The sequence below is a fragment of the Trachurus trachurus genome, assembly GCF_905171665.1.
Source record: "Trachurus trachurus genome assembly, chromosome: 1".
In the NCBI taxonomy this organism is placed as follows: Eukaryota; Metazoa; Chordata; class Actinopteri; order Carangiformes; family Carangidae; genus Trachurus; species Trachurus trachurus.
In genome coordinates, this window is record NC_139891.1 from 29,192,344 (window position 1) to 29,215,223 (window position 22,880).

At 40.7% G+C, this 22,880-nt stretch overlaps 1 protein-coding gene across 1 annotated transcript; it reads left to right on the forward strand.

Moving 5' to 3' along the window:
* Positions 1-342: 342 nt before the first annotated feature.
* gaa2 (alpha glucosidase 2) lies at positions 343-19,527 on the forward strand. The gene is made up of 21 exons (XM_083984219.1): positions 343-478; positions 2,300-2,433; positions 3,761-4,330; positions 5,691-5,836; positions 5,937-6,102; positions 7,089-7,185; positions 7,456-7,575; positions 8,476-8,594; positions 8,689-8,820; positions 8,910-9,020; positions 9,959-10,072; positions 10,212-10,296; positions 10,391-10,508; positions 11,275-11,408; positions 12,554-12,705; positions 12,864-13,012; positions 13,598-13,739; positions 13,854-13,952; positions 15,085-15,249; positions 15,972-16,118; positions 17,836-19,527. Exons 2-21 carry the CDS (start codon positions 2,332-2,334, stop codon positions 17,896-17,898), a joined length of 2,931 nt encoding a protein of 976 aa, XP_083840345.1. The 5' UTR covers positions 343-478; positions 2,300-2,331; the 3' UTR covers positions 17,899-19,527.
* Positions 19,528-22,880: the final 3,353 nt, after the last annotated feature.

The window sequence follows — 22,880 nt, forward strand, 5'->3', positions numbered from 1 at the left end:
ACTGAGCCAAATAATATATATAATATCCCCTAAACATGATTAAGAAATATTTCATAGATCCATTTAGTGCAATAACAACATTGCACATTATGTCAAGTCATGTGTTCAAGTAACATACGTAAACTGCACGTACTGTAGGTACTGTAAATATAAAAGATTTGAGCCTCAATTTATATAGGTTTTTTTTAACTAACGTATTATTAATCTTTATGCAGCATACTTTAGTTAACATTTTAAAAAAAAACGCATAGACAATAATTATAACACCATCATGACTTTTATTTTTGTGAATCCGTCATCTGCACACACACTCAAACGGAGCGGAAGTCTCGGAAATTACGAGGGTCCTTGAATGTGACATGGAGATAAACAGACTCGTGCCATCCAGACAGTTATCAACATTACCGATTACCTTGCCAACGTAACATTCATCCAAAGTGGAAACCTGCTATATTTCGTGCCAGTAAAGTTCGTCCAGGTGAGTAATAAATGTTGATGTTAAACGCCTTCGTGGTCAGCTCTGGTTGTTGGCTAACATTAGCAGCAACAGTAATCGGTGCTGCTAAAGGTGGCTAAAGCTAATAAACGTTGATTTTCTAACGTCCGAACAGCTGCTGCTATGCTGAGTCGTGGCCAATTAGCCTCTGTTTTCTCCTGACTAAAATAACTAAGATAAAAAAAAAAATAACATAGATACAGCCAGACAATCCAGTCTGTTAATAAACTGCAGTTAGTAAAAAACAAAAAGTGGTCAAATGTTTCCATGGTGAACTTTGACATTCACTCGGTTTTCTACGCAGGAGCTAGCTGGAGTTAGCAGCAGCAGCTACAACAACAACAACAGCAGCAGCAGCAGCAGCAGCAGCAGCATGTTCTGTGGACAAATGTGCAGAAACTTCATGTCAGCTTTCACAACATCTCGAGTTGAAACAGTAATAATGAATGAATGAATGAATGAATGAAAGCTTTATTTCAAACATGTGAGTAACATATAACACATTTAAAGCACTTCAGTCAGTGCAACTTTTGCATGTTTGAAAAGGAGTAGGAAGAAGCATTAGCTCATTTAGTCCAACCTCTTCTCCACTTAATACTTTATTAGTTCTTGTTTAGCCGACTTCCTGTGTGTCCTGTTTCTTTTTCTTTTCTTTTGTTTATTTTCAGACAAAATAAATAGAACAAATAACAAGTGTATTCCCTGTACCTAGTGAACACCATGTGTTTGTATCGCTGTTTGAACTTGCTCATGGTTGGACCAATAGTTAGAATTTGAGATGTACACCAGGTTAAACCCCACACTGTATTCAAAAGAGTAACCTCACATAACAAGATTTAAATAAGCCTTATTATTATTATTCAGCTGTGATTAGCAAAGTGGATTAATAGTACTTGTATGATTGATGATTACACACAATACACATGTATGATATGCTGTTTTCTTATTTTATGGACAATATTCACTATCATGTGTGTGTCTGTGCTAACTGAGTTGAAACACATTTTACTGGACTGTTTTCAATTTGTGCTGCTTTGTACTGACACTGCAAAGAGATTTTTTTTTAAAATGTATCTGAATCTAGTCAGATAAGTCATCAGTTATCAGCAACTAGTAACTTTTCAAATTAAGATGTTGAATGCTAAACATGCTCAACGCTTATAAATGATGGCGTAGTGCTTTTTATCCGCAATGCATAACCTAAAATTGGCTCTACATTGACAAATTCTGACATAATGTATTAATATTTAATAATGGAACTTGATACTCTCCATGAAAGGTGTAGATGAGCCTTTTGTACTGTGACTGCAGTAACAGTCTGAATACAAGATTGCTTTGTATTTCATATAAAGGATTTGAGAACTTTTCACCCAAGTGATCCTTTTTTTGTGAAAACTTTTTAAAGTATTATTATTTATTTTATGCCAACAAAAAAGACAGACAGATAATACAGTGTGCCTGCACATCTCAATTCATTCAGGCATGTAGCAATATACTATTGTATGTATTCATAAAAAACAGTATATTATTGTCCTACAAAAAACAGTTCCCCGTTTTCGAATAAGGTCATGCTCATCTTTAATCCCTGACAGTTTATAGGCGACACTCCCATCCTCTGCTTTCTGTTGTGTTTCCTTTCTGTTACAGTACTGAAAGTGAACACTTCACCTTTTCTTATGCAACTTGCACGAGCCTCTTCTCCCACCAACTCTGAACAGCCGGAAATGACACTGTACTGACCTTTGCCCGACTGTCTCTGTGTCTCTGTGTCTCTGTGTCTCTGTCTCTCTCACATGTGTCCAGTCTCTCACTTGGAGAAGCAACACACTGTCAGGATGGTTTCGTACAAGCGCCTGAACCCTGAAGATGTTCAGTTTTCCAGCGCTGTGCTGTCGGAGTCGGAGTCGGAGCCTCGTACTGTCCAACAAGAAGTTACAGTGAGTTTGTGCTCTGCAGCGCTCAGTTTTGACTGTAAATCATCGATGGTCTTTGTCTGTCTGTCAGTTCAAATCGTTGCTGCAGAAACTTCATGCCTCTTCCTCCTGTCTGCCGGCGGTTTGGGGTAATTTAGAGTCTAGAAGTGTTTGTCTCATTATTTTATTGACAGACAGTATTAGTTATGGCTTAAAATAGCTCTTGGGTTGTTTGCACAGTGTCACACTGTTACCACTGCTCATATTGCAGTTGTAATTATAATTCATTGTCATTTCTGCTTTATAACTGAACTGAAAGATAAATTAGAAAATGATAACATCCCTTTCACAGGTCTTTTAAGTGTGCTATATAAATAAAAGTGAACTCGAACTTGAACTTTCCTCTTTATATCTTTGATATTATTCATGATTATGGTTCTTTATTAACATTTGATCTTTATCTAAGAGGTGAAGAAGTTTATGTTTCCAGCTGAGGTCTGGTGTTACTCCTCTCACTTCTGTCACAGGATGTTTTTTCAGGCTGGAAAATGAATGTGAATATGATTCTCTTCTGTTATTATCAGTTTTACTGAGAACTTTGCAATACTTAAATTTAGATAAGGTTTAAAACAAATAGATTTTGTGAATATTATGATGTAGCACAAAGACTGAGTTTCCTGTTTACATACATATTGTTTGAAAGTGTCTTGTAGGATTTATCTTTTTCCTATGGCAACCAGAGGCTCAGTTTATTTGAACATTTTCTAATGGTTACATTTAGTGGTGCTGAGGTCACTTCATTAGATACACCAGTAAAGTCCAGTGCAGCAGCAACCTCATTAATTATCAGATAATTAAATAAAGTCCTGCTTCACAATTTCAATCAAAACCCAGTTATTATCTTTGCAAAGTGTAGAGTTTAAAGTTGAACTTAAAAAAAAAGTATTTTAAAGTATTTTAATGAAGTGGCAAGTGGGTGTGTATGTTATGTTGGTGTTGTGTATCCTTTGATATTTTCTTGTCCCATGTAAATGGCCTGAATATTAACCATGGCACAGAAATAAAACCTAACAAAGTCGATGAATAGATATTTTTATTTGTCACATGCAAAGCTAAAACCAGGGTTAAAAAACAGTGCAGTGAAATGCAAAAACCAAGCACACGACTGTACCAGTAAAACACAAGAATAAATAATATCAGTACAAATGTAAAATAATTGTAAAAACATCACTCTCAGTCCAATACATAAATAAATAAACAAACAACTAAATAAAGAAGTCTGTGGTAAAAGTAAAGATATCATGCAGTGAGGAGTTTGGTGAATGAACTGACTTCCTGGTTGTGTTTCCAGGTGCAGGAGCCGGAGGAGGCCTCTCTGCTTCCGCGGATGCCGCAGTGCTCCGTCACCACAGGCCTGCTGGTGATCGGCTGCCTGCTGCTGCTGCTCTGCGGCGGCTGGCTCCTGGGCACCATGTTCTGGATGCGCGGTCCGTCCAACCCGCAGCCGCACAGACCCCCGCCCCCGGCCACGCCACAGAACCTAAACCAAACAGTGGTTAACACAAACAGCACTACTATATCTGACTCGCGCCGTCAGACCTGCAGTTTGATCCCAGAGGCGTGGAGGTTCGACTGCTACCCCGAGAGAGGGGTGGTCGTGACCCGAGAGCTGTGTGAGGCCAGAAACTGCTGCTTCATCCCGGCGTCCTCCTCCTCCTCCGCCCGCCCATCGGGGAGGAACGGCATCCCCTGGTGTTTCTATCCACCGGATTTCCCGTCCTACTCACTAGTGTCGATGAACGAGACGTCGCTGGGACAGAAAGGTACGCTGGTGAGAGAGGTGAAGACCTACTACCCAGCAGACATCCTCACTCTGGAGGTGGAGGTACGGCACGAGACGGACACGCGGCTTCGTGTCAGGGTGAGTGAAGGATGGACGTATAATAATTCTTTATTTATGCAGCACTTTTCACAGCACAAAGTCACAAAGTGCTTTAAAAAAAACAAAGAAAACAGAACAAATATTACTCTTGAAGCGTCAGAAATGATGAAGCAGGAATTTAAGGAACATTTAGTTTTAGATTAGAGATCTCTACTGTGTTTTAACATCGTGATGATCTAAGTCATGCAAGGGAAATACCCAATTATATTTTTTATTATATTATATTTAATTGGGTTGGTAGAGATTGAAGTGGAGCTGAAAGAAAGAGCAAACATTAGACACACTTTCGTCTGGTGTTCACAAACACACCGTTGTCTGCTGGTGTTTTTCCCAGAACACTTAAAGGGATAGTTCAGCATTTTGGTGAATTGGCCCATTGCCATAATCGCTATAGTCATAGCAGTAGGTTCATTACCTTTAATTGTCGGAGCAAGCTATTTTTAGAACGGCGGAGCAGAGCCACGAGCTGCTCAGAGCTACGCTACGGAGGCTCATCGGATTTCTTGGTTTCCCTCATCAAACTCATCAAATACACAATCCAACAACTCCAAAACGCTCTGGTGGACAAGTTGTGACCTGCACATTCACCACGCTATGAGATAATAACAGAACGTTACGAGACAGAGTTGTTTTAGAGGTAAATGCAGAGACTGCTTGCTGAAACACTACCCCCAACGGGAACGCGCATCAGCAGTTTTGCATGAATTTACCTCTAAAACAACTCCGTCTCGTAACGTTCTGTTATTATCTCATAGCGTGGTGAATGTGCAGGTCACAAGTTCACAACTTGTCCACCAGAGCGTTTTGGAGTTGTTGGATTGTGTATTTGATGAGTTTGATGAGGGAAACCAAGAAATCCCATTAGCCTCCGTAGCGTAGCTCTGAGCAGCTTGCGGTTCTGCTCCGCCGTTCTAAAAATAGCTTGCACCGACAATTAAAGGTAACAAACCTACTGCTATGACTATAGGGATTATGGCAATGGGCCAATTCGCCAAAAATGTTGGACTATCCCTTTAACAAACTTAGTTCATAAAGCTGTAATATGTGAATAAATCCATACAATCACACAGAACTGCTGAAGTTAAGAAATTAACAAACCTTGTGAGAAATTTCATCAACCCTGTTGTACACATAAACAAATATCATGTGGTACTTGTGCAGATAACACAGTTCACATTTAACGCACTCTAATAGGTCAAAATATCTGTGTCAGTATTTTAATTACACTGAGCAGGTTGTCAGAAACGTTGGTCAAGTTTTGCTCCATACTGCTGCAGATGCTCAGGTCCGTACTTCAAATACAAACACTTTGTTTATCTAGTAATGTGTCTCATTTCAGATCACCGACCCGTCTAACGAGCGGTTTGAAGTCCCGATCTCCGTCCCCACCGTCACCAAGAAGGCAGAGAGTCCAGACTACGTTGTAGAGCTTTCAAAAGAGCCGTTTGGTCTCATTGTAAAGAGAAGATCCACAGGAATGGTGCTGTAAGTGAGACCTGAGCTACCATTACACAGGTTTTGTCCACTAGAGGCTCAGTTGTGAGAATATCCTCTCTAACACTACTCCACCTCCCTCCTCTGGTAGGTTGAACACCACAGAGGCTCCTCTCTTCTACGCCGATCAGTTCCTCCAGTTCTCCACCTCCCTGCCCAGTCAGTTCATCTACGGCCTCGGGGAACATCGCTCCACCTTCCTGCACGATGTCCACTGGAGCACACTCACCATGTGGGCCAGAGACGTTCCTCCGATGGTACGGACGCTGCCTCCCTCCAACTTATATAGAGATGAATGACGTTTTAATGACAAAGGGGCAGGTGATCCCTCAGCAGACAGTTTTACATGTATGTACTGTATAGCTCAGTTCACCCATGAGTAGTAGTCAGCTGTCCTGATTGAGGTTGTCGTTGAACTGATTAGAGGAAAATCACCAAAAGAAAATGATGAAAAAAATATGATAAAATATCTTTTTTTACCAGAGCAGGAGAGGAGCCATTTGTAAGTTTCTTTGGTCATTTAGTTGCAGTGGGTGTTAAATCATCAAGAAAACACAAACCCTCAGTTGCATCTCCACAGTCCCATGGTGCATCTGTGGCTGTTTGATTGTTAAAGGGATAGTTCAACATTTTTGGTGCTCTTTGGAGAGAGATATAAGAGATATAAAACCAGACAAAAACTCTAAGGAACTCTCTTTAAAGGGATAGTTCAACATTTTGTCAAATTGGCCCATTGCCATAATCCCTATAGTTTTAGCAGTAGGTTCGTTACCTTTAATTGTCGATGCAAACTATTTTTAGAATGGCGGAGCAGAGCCGCAAGCTGCTCAGAGCTATGCTATGGAGGCTAATGGATTTCTTGGTTTCCCTCATCAAACTCATCAAATACACAATCCAACAAGTTGTGACCTGAACATTCACCACGCTATGAGATAATAACAGAACGTTACCAGACAGAGTTGTTTTAGAGGCAAATACAGAGACTGCTTGCTGAAAAACTGCTTCCGATGGGAACGCGCATCAGCAGTTTTGCATGAATTTACCTCGAAAATAACTCTGTCTCGTAACATTTCGTTATTATCTCATAGCGTGGTGAATGTGCAGGTCACAACTTGTCCACCAGAGTGTTTTGGAGTTGTTGGATTGTGTATTTGATGAGTTTGATGAGGGAAACAAAGAAATGTCATGAATATTTTGGGCTGCCACAGTCATTTTCTTATGTTTCTTTCTCTCTGAACTGTAGGAAGAGACCAACCTGTACGGATCTCATCCATTCTACCTGGCGATGGAGGATGGAGGGAACGCACACGGCTTCTTCCTGCTCAACAGTAACGCCATGGGTCAGTCTGCTGGTCGCCCTCATACTTCCACTTTATGCAATAATAACAGACATCATTACTTGTTGACGACAATTGCACAACTCTTCATGTGACAATGATCATCAGTTACATAAAAGCAGAAGTCCCTGTGACTGTCCCGATGAACTTGTTCAGTGTGATTTCAGTGTTTATTACAGTAAATATCAACTTTCCAGTGTCGTGTAAACACAAGTAAGTATGATTGACTTGTAAATAACAGATGTTCCATCACTGTGTCCTCTCTTCGGCCAGATGTGGTCCTGCAGCCGGCCCCGGCCCTCACCTGGAGGACGATTGGAGGAATCCTTGACTTTTACGTTTTCCTTGGTCCTGATCCTGGTTCAGTTGTTGAGCAGTATGTGGAGGTCATAGGTCAGTAGGTCACTGAGTTTATGGGCATGTTGATGCATTTCTTTACACATTACATCTGTCTCGTACTGTTTAACTTGATTGAAGAGTTTCTCTGCAGCTGTTACTTGATTTAAAGAGCTGGTTTCTCATTAGTTTATTTTTATTCAAACCCACTTATTCTGCAAATTCCCCCTAAAACACCAACATCAGGTGGTGAAAATAGTCCACACACATGACATGTTTCCTCCTGTTTGACTATTATTTGATTAGACTACAGTGTGACACTCAGCTGCTTGAGGAAATGAAGGCAAAATGAAACTGCTTGTGAGTTATTTTTTACATTTTATACAGGAGGAACAAATGTGCAATAGAGACTGAATGCTGCAGATAAGCTTAGAAAAAATATTGAGAGACGGATCAACACAGAAGTTAAGTGTCCGATGAGTTGTAAAGAAAATTTAAACCGAATTTTAAGAAAATTTGCATCAAAAGAGAAAACGACATCTGCTGCTGTTATGTGAACATCAAAAGCGAATTATCCATTGAAGAAGAGGAAGCAGCAAGACGACATTATTGAAAATGTGAATATGACAATTATTTCACTAACTATTTTGCTTTCATCGATGGGTCGACTTTTGAGATGAGTGTAAAAACTTATTTTGTGTTACTTTGAGCAGGAACCAGTTTGATTTAATCTTTTTTATGGGAATTATTGATGATTATAAAAATGTAGAATAATGCTGACCTCATTGTTAAAGTAAATACTGCATTCTATGTATAGATGGACTATATACAGAATATTTGTGTCATGTGTCGTGTTATTTTCAGTCTCTCTTCCTGAGTTCCTCCGTTTCTCTTCTGATGACGTCCGGTTGTTTTCACTCACACTCTTCTTTTTCTTCTCTCCCTGTTTTGCTGCAGGATATCCATCGATGCCCATCTACTGGGCGTTAGGATACCATCTCTGTCGCTGGGGCTACAACACCAGTGATTCTACCTGGGAGAATGTGAAGAGCATGAGGAATTATAAGATACCGCAGGTAAAGCTGGAGCAGAAAATGATGTACCGTATTTGTTATTTTGTTATTTTATGATTCATTTAATTTGTGTGCTGTTTGCTGCGTCTGCCTTCAGGACGTCCAGTGGAACGACATCGACTACATGGACCAGTTCATGGACTTCACCATCGACCCGACAAAGTTTGCGACGCTGCCCGACATGGTCAAGGATCTGCACGCTCACGACCAGCGCTACGTCATGATCCTGGTACACAGCAGCAGCCATGTACATTCATACTGTGTGTGTCTGTTGTGTGTGAGTGTGTGTTTGTGAGACTGTTGTTTCTCTGCCTGCAGGACCCAGGTATCAGCAGCACTCAGCCTGAGGGATCATACTTACCCTTCGATGAAGGACTGAAGAGAGACGTCTTTATTAAAGACTCTGAGGGGAAAACACTTATTGGGAAGGTGAGACATGAGTAAAACGACTTATCAGCAATTCTTTTTCTTATTTAATATTTTTATTATACTGTATAAAGGCCTGTTACAATAATTACATAATCGCCTGATTGCAATTATTTGAGCTGACCGTTCGAATTGTTTCAGTTCATCTGTATAAAAGCAGTTGGATGAAATGTCATGTTGTTTCCGTCACTATTTCCACATCGTTTTCCATCGTTTGAGGTTTGACTGGCGCTGTTTTATTGACATCATCACGTTGTGCCCCCTTCTTCTTCTGCTACGGTTAAATGGCACATGAGTGGAGCCACAAACTGTTTATCTCGAGGACCTTAATTTGTAATATTCAAAATTTTATTCTAAATACTAAATATTTCACGACTGCATTTCAATGAGCGTCGATTGACATTAGCTTCATGGATCCAGTTGCAAAGCCAAACAGAGGCAAACAGAAATGTCTTTTTTATTTATATGTACCGATGTTTAATGCTAATAAATGGCTCCTCTTCTTCTTTATAAGGTGTAAACTTCTTCTTTATGTGTATTACTAAACTATGTTTAGGCCTATACCATAATAGCGGCATGAAATGATCAGAAAAAGACAACTACATCATTAATCGCAATTATTATTTGTTTGGCAATTAATCGTCAACTAAAATTTCATGATTGTGACAGCCCTAACTTTATATATTTTTTATTTTCACTACGACAAAACAGAACAAAGAAAGCGTTTTAAAGGATGACATACTAAAACAACCTTGAAGAATGTATTGGCTTTAGGTTGTGTTCAATACCACACAGCTCCATGATGTTGTATAGGTTTAGAGGATTATATCATCATGGATGTGCCCAGAAATTGTCTCTGTGCTCCCTCAGATCTTTTCAGTGTTTTTGGCTCCCACTCTCTTTGTGTGTTGGAAATAACATTTTCTGTGGTTTTCCTCCAGGTGTGGCCTGGTCTGACGGCATACCCTGATTTCTCTAACGACGAGACACACGAGTGGTGGTACGACAACCTCAAGAGGTTCCACGACAAAGTGCCATTTGACGGATTATGGATTGTGAGTGTGGGAATCAGAGACATCAGTGGGGGAAAAAAGGATAAAACTGTTGACCTCGACTTAAACGGAGTCACTTGTAGTGGTTCTCATCATTTCTATCATTTCCTCTAATTGACCTTCATCTCATCGTTGTTTTTAGGACATGAATGAGCCGTCTAATTTCCTGGACGGATCCACTAACGGCTGTCCGTCAAACAGCCTTGAGAGTCCTCCTTATGTACCCGGTGGGAAAACGGACCTCACAACAAACTCATATAACACATACCGTATATATAATGTATACAACATAATAATAATAATGTGCATTTAACCTTCCAGGTATACTCGGAGGTTTGCTGAGAGCTAAAACGGTGTGTGCCACTGCACAGCAGAAGCAGTCTGTACACTACAATCTGCACAGTCTGTATGGACTCATGGAAGCTAAAGCCTCTGCCAGGTCGGGACAGGATCGCTGAGACACACACACACACACACACACACACACACACACACACACACACACACACACACACACACACACACACACACACACACACACACACACACACACACACACACACACACACACACACACACACACACACACACACTAACAATAGGGGGCTATCAGGCCAAGCTGCCAAGAGGGGTCTTATGTTTCCGCTTATTTTGAAAAACCAAAATTGGAATATAAAATTTACTTTTAAGGTGTTTTACCATAATATTACTGAAAATGTGACTTTTAATTATTTTTAAAGAAATTGCCAAGAGGGGACTTGGATCTCTGAGCGACATTTACCTATCAAAGAGTGGACCTCCACATACTGCAGTGGAGCTGTCTGTACCCATTCATTCACCTAATGAGTGTTTGTTTACAACAATGACTTTCTCAGTTTCTTTCAAAAATGGATAATATAACTTTAGAGTTATCATTATTTATTTTAAAGTCTCTGTAATACAAATTTTATAAAAAAAATATAAATAATAATGGCCACATTTGAGAGCAAATAATTTTTATTGAATTGCATGCAATTCAGAAGTAACATGGCTGCATGCACTAATATCAAGTTCTGCAGTATAAGCAACGGGCTTTAATATAGATTAATTATTTTTTTCTTAACAAAGATAATTAGCTCCCCCACACACAGAGATAGTAGATCATTGCTTCCTAACATCTCCTAACATTCCTCTAAATCTTCCTCCTCTCCGTCCTCTGGTCCCAGCGCTCTGCAGAGGATCGTCGCTAAGAGACCGTTTGTGATCTCCCGCTCCACCTTCCCCAGTCAGGGGAAATACTCCGGTCACTGGCTGGGAGACAACAGGAGTCAGTGGAAAGACCTGTACACCTCTATCGCAGGTCAGATCACACACAGACACACTGACTCGACTTTTTCAGCAGAATATATTAGTGTTTGAAATTCAATGAACATAAAACTCTGTGGGTTTTAATTAACACCAGGACAAAGCAGACGTTTGGTGGTGTGCACAAAGCTCACACACAAATAATTGTAATTTCCAGTTTTTGGAGAATGCATGTTTCTATGACTATATGCTGCATTTTTGAGGACATTATATCACAAAAATGCCTCGATGGAATTCGAGGGACATGAGAATGAACTGATTAGATTTGACCTAGCTAGAAACTTTCCTCAGAAGTAAGGAGAGAGAGGTAGAGCTGTATGGTGGGCAAAAACATGAGGCCAAATGAATGATAATGTTCATCTGAGGATGTGTGAACAAGCAACTGTTTGCGAAACATTTTAACTAGAACAGTTTTTGCACCATAGACCGATGAACTATGAACATTGTAACAAACTGGCAGTGTTGGGAAAGTTCACTTTCTACATGAACTAGTTCATAGTTCAGTTCACAAATTTTCATATGAACTAGTTCAGTTCATCATTCATAATTCATAATTTTGAACTAAGTTCAGGGTTCCAAAACTGAAATAGTTCATAATTCTTTTTTCAATATGTTGCTACAAGCTATTATTTTTCAAAATTATTTCCTCAGCCCATATCGAACCACAGACAGCAGTTATTTTAGCAGTTTTAACCAGTATTAGTTATAGTTAGTACTTTATTTTCCCCAACTGAGGGAGAGTAGTCCCTCTTTAAGTTTCAAATCAAGTGACCAATGATTCAGAATAAACTCTGATATTCACCAATCAGCCACAACAATATAAAACATTCCTCTATTGGTGTCGTATGTATGTGAGTACAGTTTGTTGTGGTCCACCTCTGCCCCCGAGTGGTCAAAATAAACAAGTGCAGCTTAAAGTGATATCCCTGTTTTTTCCCAGAGTGTTCAACAAATGCAAATCTGTTGGTAGATAATTTACTATTGACACAAGGAAGTTGTTTAATCTGCTCATTTAAAGGTTTTGAGACTCTTTAACTGTGCACAAGCCTCTGTGCTGCAGTGTCGGGATGACACAACAACTGAATTCATGAAATTTGTCAGTGTGGTTTTATATCTTGGATTTCCCTCCTCACTCCTCAGGTATTTTGACCTTCAACCTCCTGGGCGTCCCGCTGGTGGGGGCGGACATCTGCGGCTTCAGCGAGGAGCCGCAGGAGGAGCTGTGTGTCCGCTGGACGCAGCTCGGAGCGTTTTATCCCTTCACACGCAACCACAACGCCATCGACATGAGGGTAAGGCTTTACAGTAACATTGCTGCTCCACCCTGATCTTAAAAAGCACCATGGGAACAGAATAGATACATAGATCGTTGATAAGCAGCGTTAATACCAAATGAAGACACGTGTAGTTCATCCCTCTCTTCCTGTGTGACTCTGACTCTTGTTTCCAGCCCCAGGATCCCACGGCCTTCAGCCCTCAGGCTCGTACGGCCATGAAACAGGCTCTGCTGCTGCGCTACTCTCTCTTCCCCGTCCTCTACACCCTGTTTCATCACGCACACGTGCACGGACACACTGTTGCCAGACCACTGATGTTCGAGTAAGTAGAGCAGGGCTATTCAATTACAAATTCAGTTGGGACAGATTTTCAAACCAAGAAATTTACACAAATGAATGTATATCGAAAAACAAGTAATGTTTAATCATCGTTTCCCTTTAAATATCGGTCATATTGGACACAGGCCCATCAAAAGGTGCATAAAAACAATGAAAAAAAGCTTTAACTGAACAGAAACTGAGGTAGTGGCAATACTTTACTCATTTTTAAATAAAAAAATAAACATCTTGATCATATCTAAACCCAGGCACAAATCAAAGTGCATAAAAAAACTAAAAAGTGTCGAGTATTAGCAACAATGTGCTTCCCTGATGAATTAAAATAAACATTCTGGACCTAAGTAAACCTCAACTTGCATAAAGAAGAAAAACACTAGTATTCACAGTAGGCTGCTATACTGTACGAATGTCTGAAGGCTCATGGTTCAGGTTTTACTGCATTTCTTATGGGACCCTGGGCCGGTTGCCTTTGGGCCTGAAGTTGAGCATAATAGACACAACTCTGTATTCTGTCTTTTTTTTTTTTTTTACCTTTCTCATACACACTTCAAACATTTGTTCTCCACAGGTTTCCAAAAGATGTAAGAACCTACGGGATCGACAAACAGTTCCTGTGGGGGAAGAGTTTGTTGGTGACGCCGGTGTTGGATTCTGGAGTCAACTACGTGAACGGTTACTTCCCAGAGGGGCTGTGGTACGACTACTACACGGTGAGACCCACACTCAGCGTTCAGACTCAGTACACTGTTTTAAATCTGGAGTGAAATGCAGTGAAGTGACGTTCCTCCTCCTCCTCCTCCTCCTCCTCCCCCTCCTCCTGTCAGGGTGACTCCCTGCGCAGTAAGGGTGAAGAGCTGCCGCTGCAGGCTCCTCTGGATAAGATCAACCTGCATCTACGTGAAGGGTCTGTTACACCAACACAGGTACGTATGCAGGGTGTTGATACAAGACCACACACACGATCTTTTAAAAGATTAAAGAATATTTCTTAAAGGGAAAGTTCAGTTTTTTTTAATTGGGGTTGTATGAGGTACAAACGGCCATTAAGTATAATATAGTATGCAGTAGCCCACCCCACCCCACCCGCTGAGAAACACCGGTGCATCATGCTGCACCAAGACACAGGCAATGATGCCTTGTAATTTTTTTACTTTATACCGTACTCTTGAGCTGGTGTATTATTTTGAGACGGGACTTCTCGTAGGCGGTGAAAATACACTGATTAATCGTCCCTCATTCACAACAGTGTACTGCCTGTGTCTTGGTGCAGTGTGATGCAGTGCTGTTTCTCAGTGGCGGGGAGCAGAAGCCTTTCTACTGCAGATATTATACTTAAAGGGATAGTTCAACATTTTGGCAAACAGGCCCATTGCCATAATCCCTATAGTCATAGCAGTAGGTTCGTTACCTTTAATTGCCGGTGCAAGCTATTTTTAGAACGGCAGAGCAGAGCCGCGAGCTGCTCAGAGCTACGTTACAGAGGCTAATGGGATTTCTTGGTTTCCCTCATCAAATTCATCAAATACACAATCCAACAACTCCAAAACGCTCTAGTGGACAAGTTGTGACCTGCACATTCACTACACTATGAGATAATAACAGAACGTTACCAGACAGAGTTGTTTTAGAGGTAAATGCAGAGACTGCTTAATGAAAAACTGCCCCCGACGGGAACGCACATCAGCGGTTTTGCATGAATTTAACTCTAAAACAACTCTGTCTCATATGTTCTGTTATTATCTCATAGCGTGGTGAATGTGCAGGTCACAACTTGTCCACTAGAGCGTTTTGGAGTTGTTGGATTGTGTATTTGATGAGTTTGATGAGGGAAACCAAGAAATCCCATGAGCCTCCGTAGCGTAGCTCTGAGCAGCTCGTGGCTCTTCTCCGCCGTTCTAAAACTAGCTTGCACCGACAATTAAAGGTAACGAACCTACTGCTAAAACTATAGGGATTATGGCAATGAGCCAATTTTCCAAAAAGCTGAACTATCCCTTTAAACCCTCACTGGGAGCAGTTTGTGACGTAATGTTTGTTTTCTTTTTTCTCTTCGAGGCTCCCAACCTGACGCTGTGGGTGAGCAGCGGTCAGCCCCTCCACCTGGTCAGCGCTCTGTCCGACGACGGCTCGGCCAGCGGAGATCTGTTCTGGGACGACGGCGAGAGCATCGACACGTACGAGAGCGACCGCTACGCCTACATCATCTTCAGCGTCGCTCAGGTGCTCACACTTGTTTGGTTTTGCTGTAAAAGAAAAGAAAAGAGGAAAAAAAAAAACCCAACAACGATGTGCTGGATCTGTGTCGTTGCCTCATTCCTGCCTCACATGTCTGATTCCTGATTCCCCACGTTTCCCTGAACGCATCAGCTGTTGTGTCTGGACACGTTTGATGCAGCTGTAAATGATGTGTGGAGAATGTCAGGTCAGAAAGTGAGAGTTTCCTCCACAAAGCAGGCAAAAAAACTTAAAACTTGCTCCTATTTCAGACTTTCTTATTGCTACATTACTTTTTTTTTTATCACCGAACATCTGTTTTCCTGACTGAAACCTTGGTGTGTAGAAAGATGTGTGAGTTAAACACCAGACAGCTGTTTCAGCAGCTGTATGTGCTGCTCACTGTGGGGAAAACCAACATCCAGTGTTCAAGTGTGATGTGGGAATCAGAAACTGAGGCGCACACACTGAAAATGAATGTTTGGAGATGGAAAAATCTTCCAAAATCCCAAATGTATACTGTGAATGAAACACATTTTATTTTAGGCAGTTCATATTTTATCTTCAAAAACACCTGGAATGGATTTCAAACATGTATTTTTGGCCTATAGAAGTAAGAAAAGAAACTAAATGAACTTGTCTCAGGACAATAATGGACTCTAATGTTAATTGTTGACATAATATTTTCTTAAACACGTGATGTGACCTCCCTCGTCCTATTTTGGCAGAACGTGATGACGTCTCAGGTGCTCCGCAGCAACGTGGAGGCCACGTACATCACCGTGGAGTCGGCCGCCTTCTACGGCGTGAAGGAGAAGCCGAGCAGAGTGCTGGTGAACTCCCAGGATGCCGTGTTCACCTACAGGGTCAACAAGGTGAGGCGAGACGGCGCGGTGAAGAGACAGGAACAGGAAAATTGTGAACTTCATGAAGTTTAGACAAGAATAAAGTTGTGAAAGTAGAGAGTAACAGTCAGAAGCTGGAGCAGCATAGAGGGTTGAGTTTCATTTGTTGAAATTAAAGGTAAATCCTGGTGTAATTTAGATTTAATATATGATGTTAAATAGATCTTTTTAATCACTCCTGAACAAAATCTTAAAGGGATAGTTCAACATTTTGGCAAATTCGCCCATTGCAATAATCCCTATAGTCATAGCAGTAGGTTCTTTACCTTTAATTATCGGTGCATGTTGTTTTGAGATCCGTGGGGCAGAGACGTGAGCTGCTCAGTGAACACAGTGGAGGTGAACGGTACAGGTCCCCTGTCCCTCATCAAACTAATCAAATACACAATCCAACAACTCCATAACGCTCTGGTGGACAAGTTGTGATGAAATAATCATGTATAATTCAGGGATGCAAACAGCGCGCCCAAAAGCGAAACTCGCTTTTTTCATGACCAATTAGGTGACTTGTGTGAATCGTTCAGATCCGAAGAGTTTTTTTGGGGGGGGGCGGTCTCAGCTGGGGTCAGTAAAATGTTTTTCTAACAGGCTGACAGTGACAATCACGTGAAACTGAGGCGAACTCATTCATGGTTGTCTCTGGTTATACTGATAACTGCCGACCTCCAATGTTGACGTGCGACGTATCCGCGTGCATTCGGTGCGACGGCGCCGCCGTTTTCCCCCCGTGCATGTCCGTTGCTGTGTCAGGCAGGTGTCTCCCACCACGGAGCTCTGCCCCGTTTCAGAGGTGAAGGAGAGACGTCGCCTCCGCGATGTAGAATGTGTTCAATTAAAGTGAAACTAACACATTATATAGACCTATATGTCCATTACACACTGAATGGGATGTTAAATCCCATGTCTTTATTTCTTCAGTTTATTTTAATAGTAATAATTATGACTAACATTCAGTGAAGACCTAAAAATCAGTATCTCCAAAATTGAAATATTGCAATGGTTTTTATTTTTTTTAAAGCATTTTTTATATAGAAATGTTGGCCTTCTGAAAACTGTCCATCTATATGCACTCAATACTTGGTTGGGGTTGAACTACTGGAAATAGACTTTTCTGTGATATTGTTAATGGTGAGCCCCCCCCCCCCGCCAGACAATTCCTCTCTTTTTTGGTCCTGACCCGTTTGCATCCCTGATAATTATGTAACATTACGACACATGAAGCAAATACTCTGAACTACTTGTGCTTTTGAAATCACTCAGCAGCCGTGTCTGGAATGTAGTTCCGGCTGCATTTGCCTCAAAAACAACTCTGTCACGTAATGTTACATGATTATTTCATAGCGTAGTGAATGTGCAGGTCACAACTTGTCCACCAGAGCGTTTTTGAGTTGTTGGATTGTGTATTTGATGAGTTTGATGAGGGACAGGGGACCTGTACCGTTCACCTCCATTGTGTTCACTGAGCAGCTCACGTCTCTGCCCCGCTGATCTCAAAACAACATGCACCGAAAATTAAAGGTAAATAACCTACTGCTATGACTATAGAGATTATAGCAATAGGCGAATTTGCCAAAATGTTGGAACTATCCCTTTAAGATTTTACTCAGCAGTGTTTCTCTAGTGCAGCTCCCAGTAGATCTAGAGTAGAGCATCTGTTGACCTGTTTGTTTCCGTCTTCTCTCTGCAGGTGTTAACGGTCGTAGATCTCGGTCTCAACCTCAGCCAGAACTTCACCATCAGCTGGATGTAACGACTCTGAAGGTTTTAACCAGCGAAGCCGCACGCGCCGACACACGATGTGAGTGTTCGGACAGAGATGTTTGTCCTTGTTTTGGCTCTTTAATCCAGAACATTGGAGGGAAACGACAAAGTGCTGATTTTTAAGCTTTAAAGAGCAACTTTAAACAGCAGGCCGCCGCCCTCTGGAGTTACTGTATCACTCGTACGTCGCTGCAGCTGCACGAGCAGAAGAAGTCAAATCCACTGGATCTTATCAACGCCAACGACTCTCTGGGTCCTGTTTAAGTTGCTCTTTAAAAAACAAAAAAGAATAGTGAGTGTCTAATGCGCTTGAGCACAGAGCCAAAACAAAGCAGTGGGACAGATAAAGACAAAGAAGTGTGGACACTCTGAAGTTTGTGTTCATCTTATTTATAGTGCGACGTCGTCTCAGAGACGCACGCTGCAAACGGACAAAAAAAAGAAAACAACGTGAAACAAAGTGAGGTCACCACCGACCTGCGGTAGTTTAGACACTGCTTTAAATATGTGTGTTGGACTTTTATTATTATTTATAGACGAAGCGTCATCTGATTGAAACAAAGAGCTCGGCTTTGTCTTTGTACTTTAACTTTTATTTTTAGCTCCGTTTGTGGGGGAAAAAAAAAAAAAAAAATCTCATCAGCAGAAAGATGGTGTGCAATAAATGAGAGGATAATTACCTTCCTGAAAATGTGACAGGAGTCTGACGGTAGTTCCTGATAATAATAATTAACTGTTTGTGCTTTAATGCTGTTTACAGCCTATTTTTGCACTAATTAGTATAGATAGCAGCAGATAGATATTGTAAAGGTAGATACAGGTGCCTTATGATTCCTGTTTGTGCGTTTTTCGAAGCGTCCCTGGGTTTGTTCTGCTCTGATCCTTTTGTGAAGATCGCCAGTCGTGCTCAGCCTGAACTGTGAAGTCGTTCTACAGTAAAAGGAGCCTTAAAGTGTTTGTGCTGTGCAGATGGCCGACTGCAAACCAAAACAAAAAGCCAGAGAGAGTTCAGGAGCTGGTTGAGGGAAGTTTTTCACCCTCAGGCGTAATCAATCATTCATTCATTCATTCATTCTGCCTAAATTTGACCTTAAAGCTGTGGAAACGTGAGCCGACGGGTCTCCTTGCACCTTATGCAACTTTGGATAATCGTTTGTCTAAAGGAATCATCAGTGCATGTTGTTGTGTGTTGTTGTTGTGTGACGTTAACTAACGCAAAGAAAACCCAAAACTCTTTTTTTTTTTAGTTTTTGTTTTTTTTAAGCGCATGTAAAGACACCGGTATATAGAGTGTGTTTTACTGTCATGTGTGTTGATGTAACTGAAAATTGTGACATTAACAGCTGAAGCAATGCGTTTTCAATTTTTGTGTAACTGCTTACATGTGATTTTATGAACAACATGAAAACAACATGAAGTTTTATTTTATTTGGTTGCGTAAAATGTCGAAGAAATTCAATAATGTCACTATTGTCCTAAAAATTGAGGCAAAGAAAATCCTTTTTTTTTTAAATTATTATTATTATTATTATTATTGCAAATGTATGTGATTATGTTTTGAGCCCCGATGTGATCAACAGATTCTATTTGAATAAATTTTATTTTCATCTCGCCTGCATTCGACGTGTTGAAGTGCATGATGCGCCACTAGAGGACACAGTTTCTCAACGCTGTGCAGCCTGTTGGGGTCATTTCTCACAACAGATGAGTGTGTGTAATTACCTTCCTGGAAAAAAAAAAAAGGTTATTACGCAATATTTTGCATATTAGTCAGTTTAAAATGCTGAAAAACTTGAAATGCTGTTGGTTTTTAAACTAAAGCAGAAAATTTGAGGAACTGTGAATAACAAAAAAAGAAAGAGTTCACACACTCTGCAAGTATCATTTATGACTCTGCATTAAACAATCAGCAACAACGGGTCTAAAGTGCTGGAGTTTAATCTGTGGACAGTTTTATTGTAATGCTTGGATGTGATTGTCTTATCTGTATCTTTAAATACTGTGGTAGAGGGAATAACAGCCTGAGGCGGCTCAGTCTGTTGTTACCGTTTATCTTATCTATTTTAGTCTTGGAGGTTTTAAAAAGGTTGAAGTCTCGCTGAGTTGGCTCTAAATTATGAGTCTAAACTCATTTTTTCCTGTATAATTTCCTCCTCCTCATTGTCTTTGTGCTTTTTTTATGACTTCCTCTTCTTCCCTCCATGTGAGAAATTGAAATATATAGCATCCTCAAGTTTCCACCCTTTAAAAAACAAACGAAAAACCCACTGGTGGTGATGTAATACTGTAGATAAGAGAGAGTCAGGATGTGTGTGTCTCTTTTTAATTGCTTGTGCGTCCGTCTCTCCGTAGTAGAAACTAACCAGAACACAAGAAGTGGAGAAACTGTGAAAGAAGCACTGAAGCTGATTGATCCAAAGCTTCTGACGGGATCTCATGAAGCTAAACAAGTATTTGATTGTCTATAACACACACACAGACACACATAGACACACACCAGCCCACGTTGAAAGTGAAAGCAAACGGCTCGTTGTTGTCGTTCCTCCTCCTCCTCCTCCTGTGATAGCAGCAGAGCCTGAATTATCCTCCATCCACCAACTGATGGACTCGATACGATGGATGGACGTTGTTTTTATGGCTCTGTGCAAACGTTCACAGGCGAACTAACTGTTTCCAGATGGCGGTTTGTGTAGGGCGCGTATATCATTCAGCAGGAGCGAGGGAGGGAGGGAGGGAGGGAGAGAGAGAGAAAGAGAGAGAACAGCGGGGGTCTGTCAAAAGCATTCTGCTCTACTGACGAGGGCATTTCCTGTCTGGATTTGGGAGGATTAAGTATTTGGTACGTGGGGGGTGTCAGCATGTGGAGCGAGGGAGGGAGGGAGGAAGCGCTTCAGGACTTCACTGGACTTTCAGGGAATTTCGGGGGAAAAACTGAAACAGATTTTTTCTCATTTATATAGAAAAAACCCCAAAAAAACAAATTACTGTCAGGTTTTACACATTGTTTAGAAAAACTCCAGTATTGCCAGATCAGTGTTTCAGTGACTGAGTTTGCCTGCTCCTTCAAAGTTTGAGTCATAGTTATGGAGCTTTATTTCAAACACAAAATAAGCATGAAACATGAAATCTGTTATTTTTCTATTATAAAATGTCAGTTTGATGGTTTTTTTACTAGCAGCTTTACCATTCAATCATGTTTTACAGGCGGTGATTGTGCAAGAGTCCGGGCTAGGGAGCCATAAAAGGACTAAAAGCAGCTTCATTGTTCGATTTGTGCTTTTCTTTTTCTGTCTAGAGGTTTTCTTGAAAGAGCACAGCAAGCTACAGCCCTTTAAAGTGTGTGTGTGTGTGTGTGTGCTTCATTCTTCTATTCAGTTGACCAGGGTTGTTAAAGGGATAGTTCAACATTTTGGCAAATTGGCCCATTGCCATAATCCCTATAGTCATAGCAGTAGGTTTGTTACCTTTATTTGTCGGTGCAAGCTATTTTTAGAACGGCGGAGCAGAGCCGCGAGCTGCTCAGAGCTACGCTACGGAGGCTCATGGGAGTTCTTGGTTTCCCTCATCAAACTCATCAAATACACAATCCAACAACTCCAAAACACTCTGGTGGACAAGTTGTGACCTGCACATTCACCACACTATGAGATAATAACGTAATGTTACGAGACAGAGTTGTTTTAGAGGTAAATTTATGCAAAACCGCTGATGCGTGTTGCCTTCAGGGACAGTTTTTCAACAAGCAGTCTCTGTATTTACCTCTAAAACACTGCACTGACAAATAAAGGTAACAAACCTCCTCCTAAAACTATAGGGATTATGGCAATGGGCCAATTTGCCAAAATGTTGAACTATCTCTTTAAGTTTAGTTATTTCTTTGGTGCAACTACAGTACTGACTTTGAGTTTTGAGCTTTTCAATGTGTGATCAAAGTTTGATTTTACCAGTAATTAATGATCAACCCATGTCATCATCATCATCATCATTCAGGGGAAAACCCTCAAGGGAGAGGTTTAGATTTAATTTGCTTTGCATGACTCGGCTCGTTTCAAAAAACATTCATTAAAAAAAACAAGTATAGAGCATTTTTTAATGTCTCTGTGAGGCTGCACTGCTCTGAGCTAAATGCAAATATCATCATGGTACAGTAACATGCTGACACAAGGAAGGGAGAACATGATTAGCCTGTTAGCATTTCTACACATGCTGTATCTACAAGGTATTTTAACCAAAGACGGTTTAGAAAGTAATAGATTATCTTTGATTTTAACATTTCTGAGCCAGCCTCTAGTGGTTGTTGGAGGAACTACAGTTTTGTTCTGTTCATTTGTTCATTTATTAATGTAATGTCACAGTAACAACAGTAAAATTGGTTGATTTCTCAATTTCAGTTGACACATGTTGCCACTAAAATGCAACAAATTATGCAAATACATGATAAATGTTGAATTTAGACGCAGAAACTATTCACACTTTGTAATAGGACAGGATCTTTCATTATATATTTTTTAGTTTTAAGTTCTTTCACTTTCTTCCTCACTTTGTTTAGATAAAGCCACTTGAGTTTGGTTGTTGCAGCACCGTCTCATGACAACCAGCCAAACACAGACCCTCTTATCAGATTTCCATTCCTTCCTTTTCCTTTCTTTTTTCACTTAGCCTAACTCTTTTGCTTTAGGTCACACCATGATTATTCAAGTCTGTGTCAGTTCCTGAGAGTCTATAGCCTAATATTTCTTCTCCCAGCTGATGCAACTTCATCTTTAATTCATCTCGGATGTTTCCATTGAACATTTACAGACGGATCATATGAAATGCCTTCGTCTCTCAAGACAAGTAACATCTGATGGTGACAGGACATGAAAACGTTAGAAAGAAGTCGTTTGACCTCCTGACATAGAGGAGGAAATGATATTGAGGAACATGTGGTTTGAAACGTCACTGTCACAGCGTGTACATGCACGTTTATGC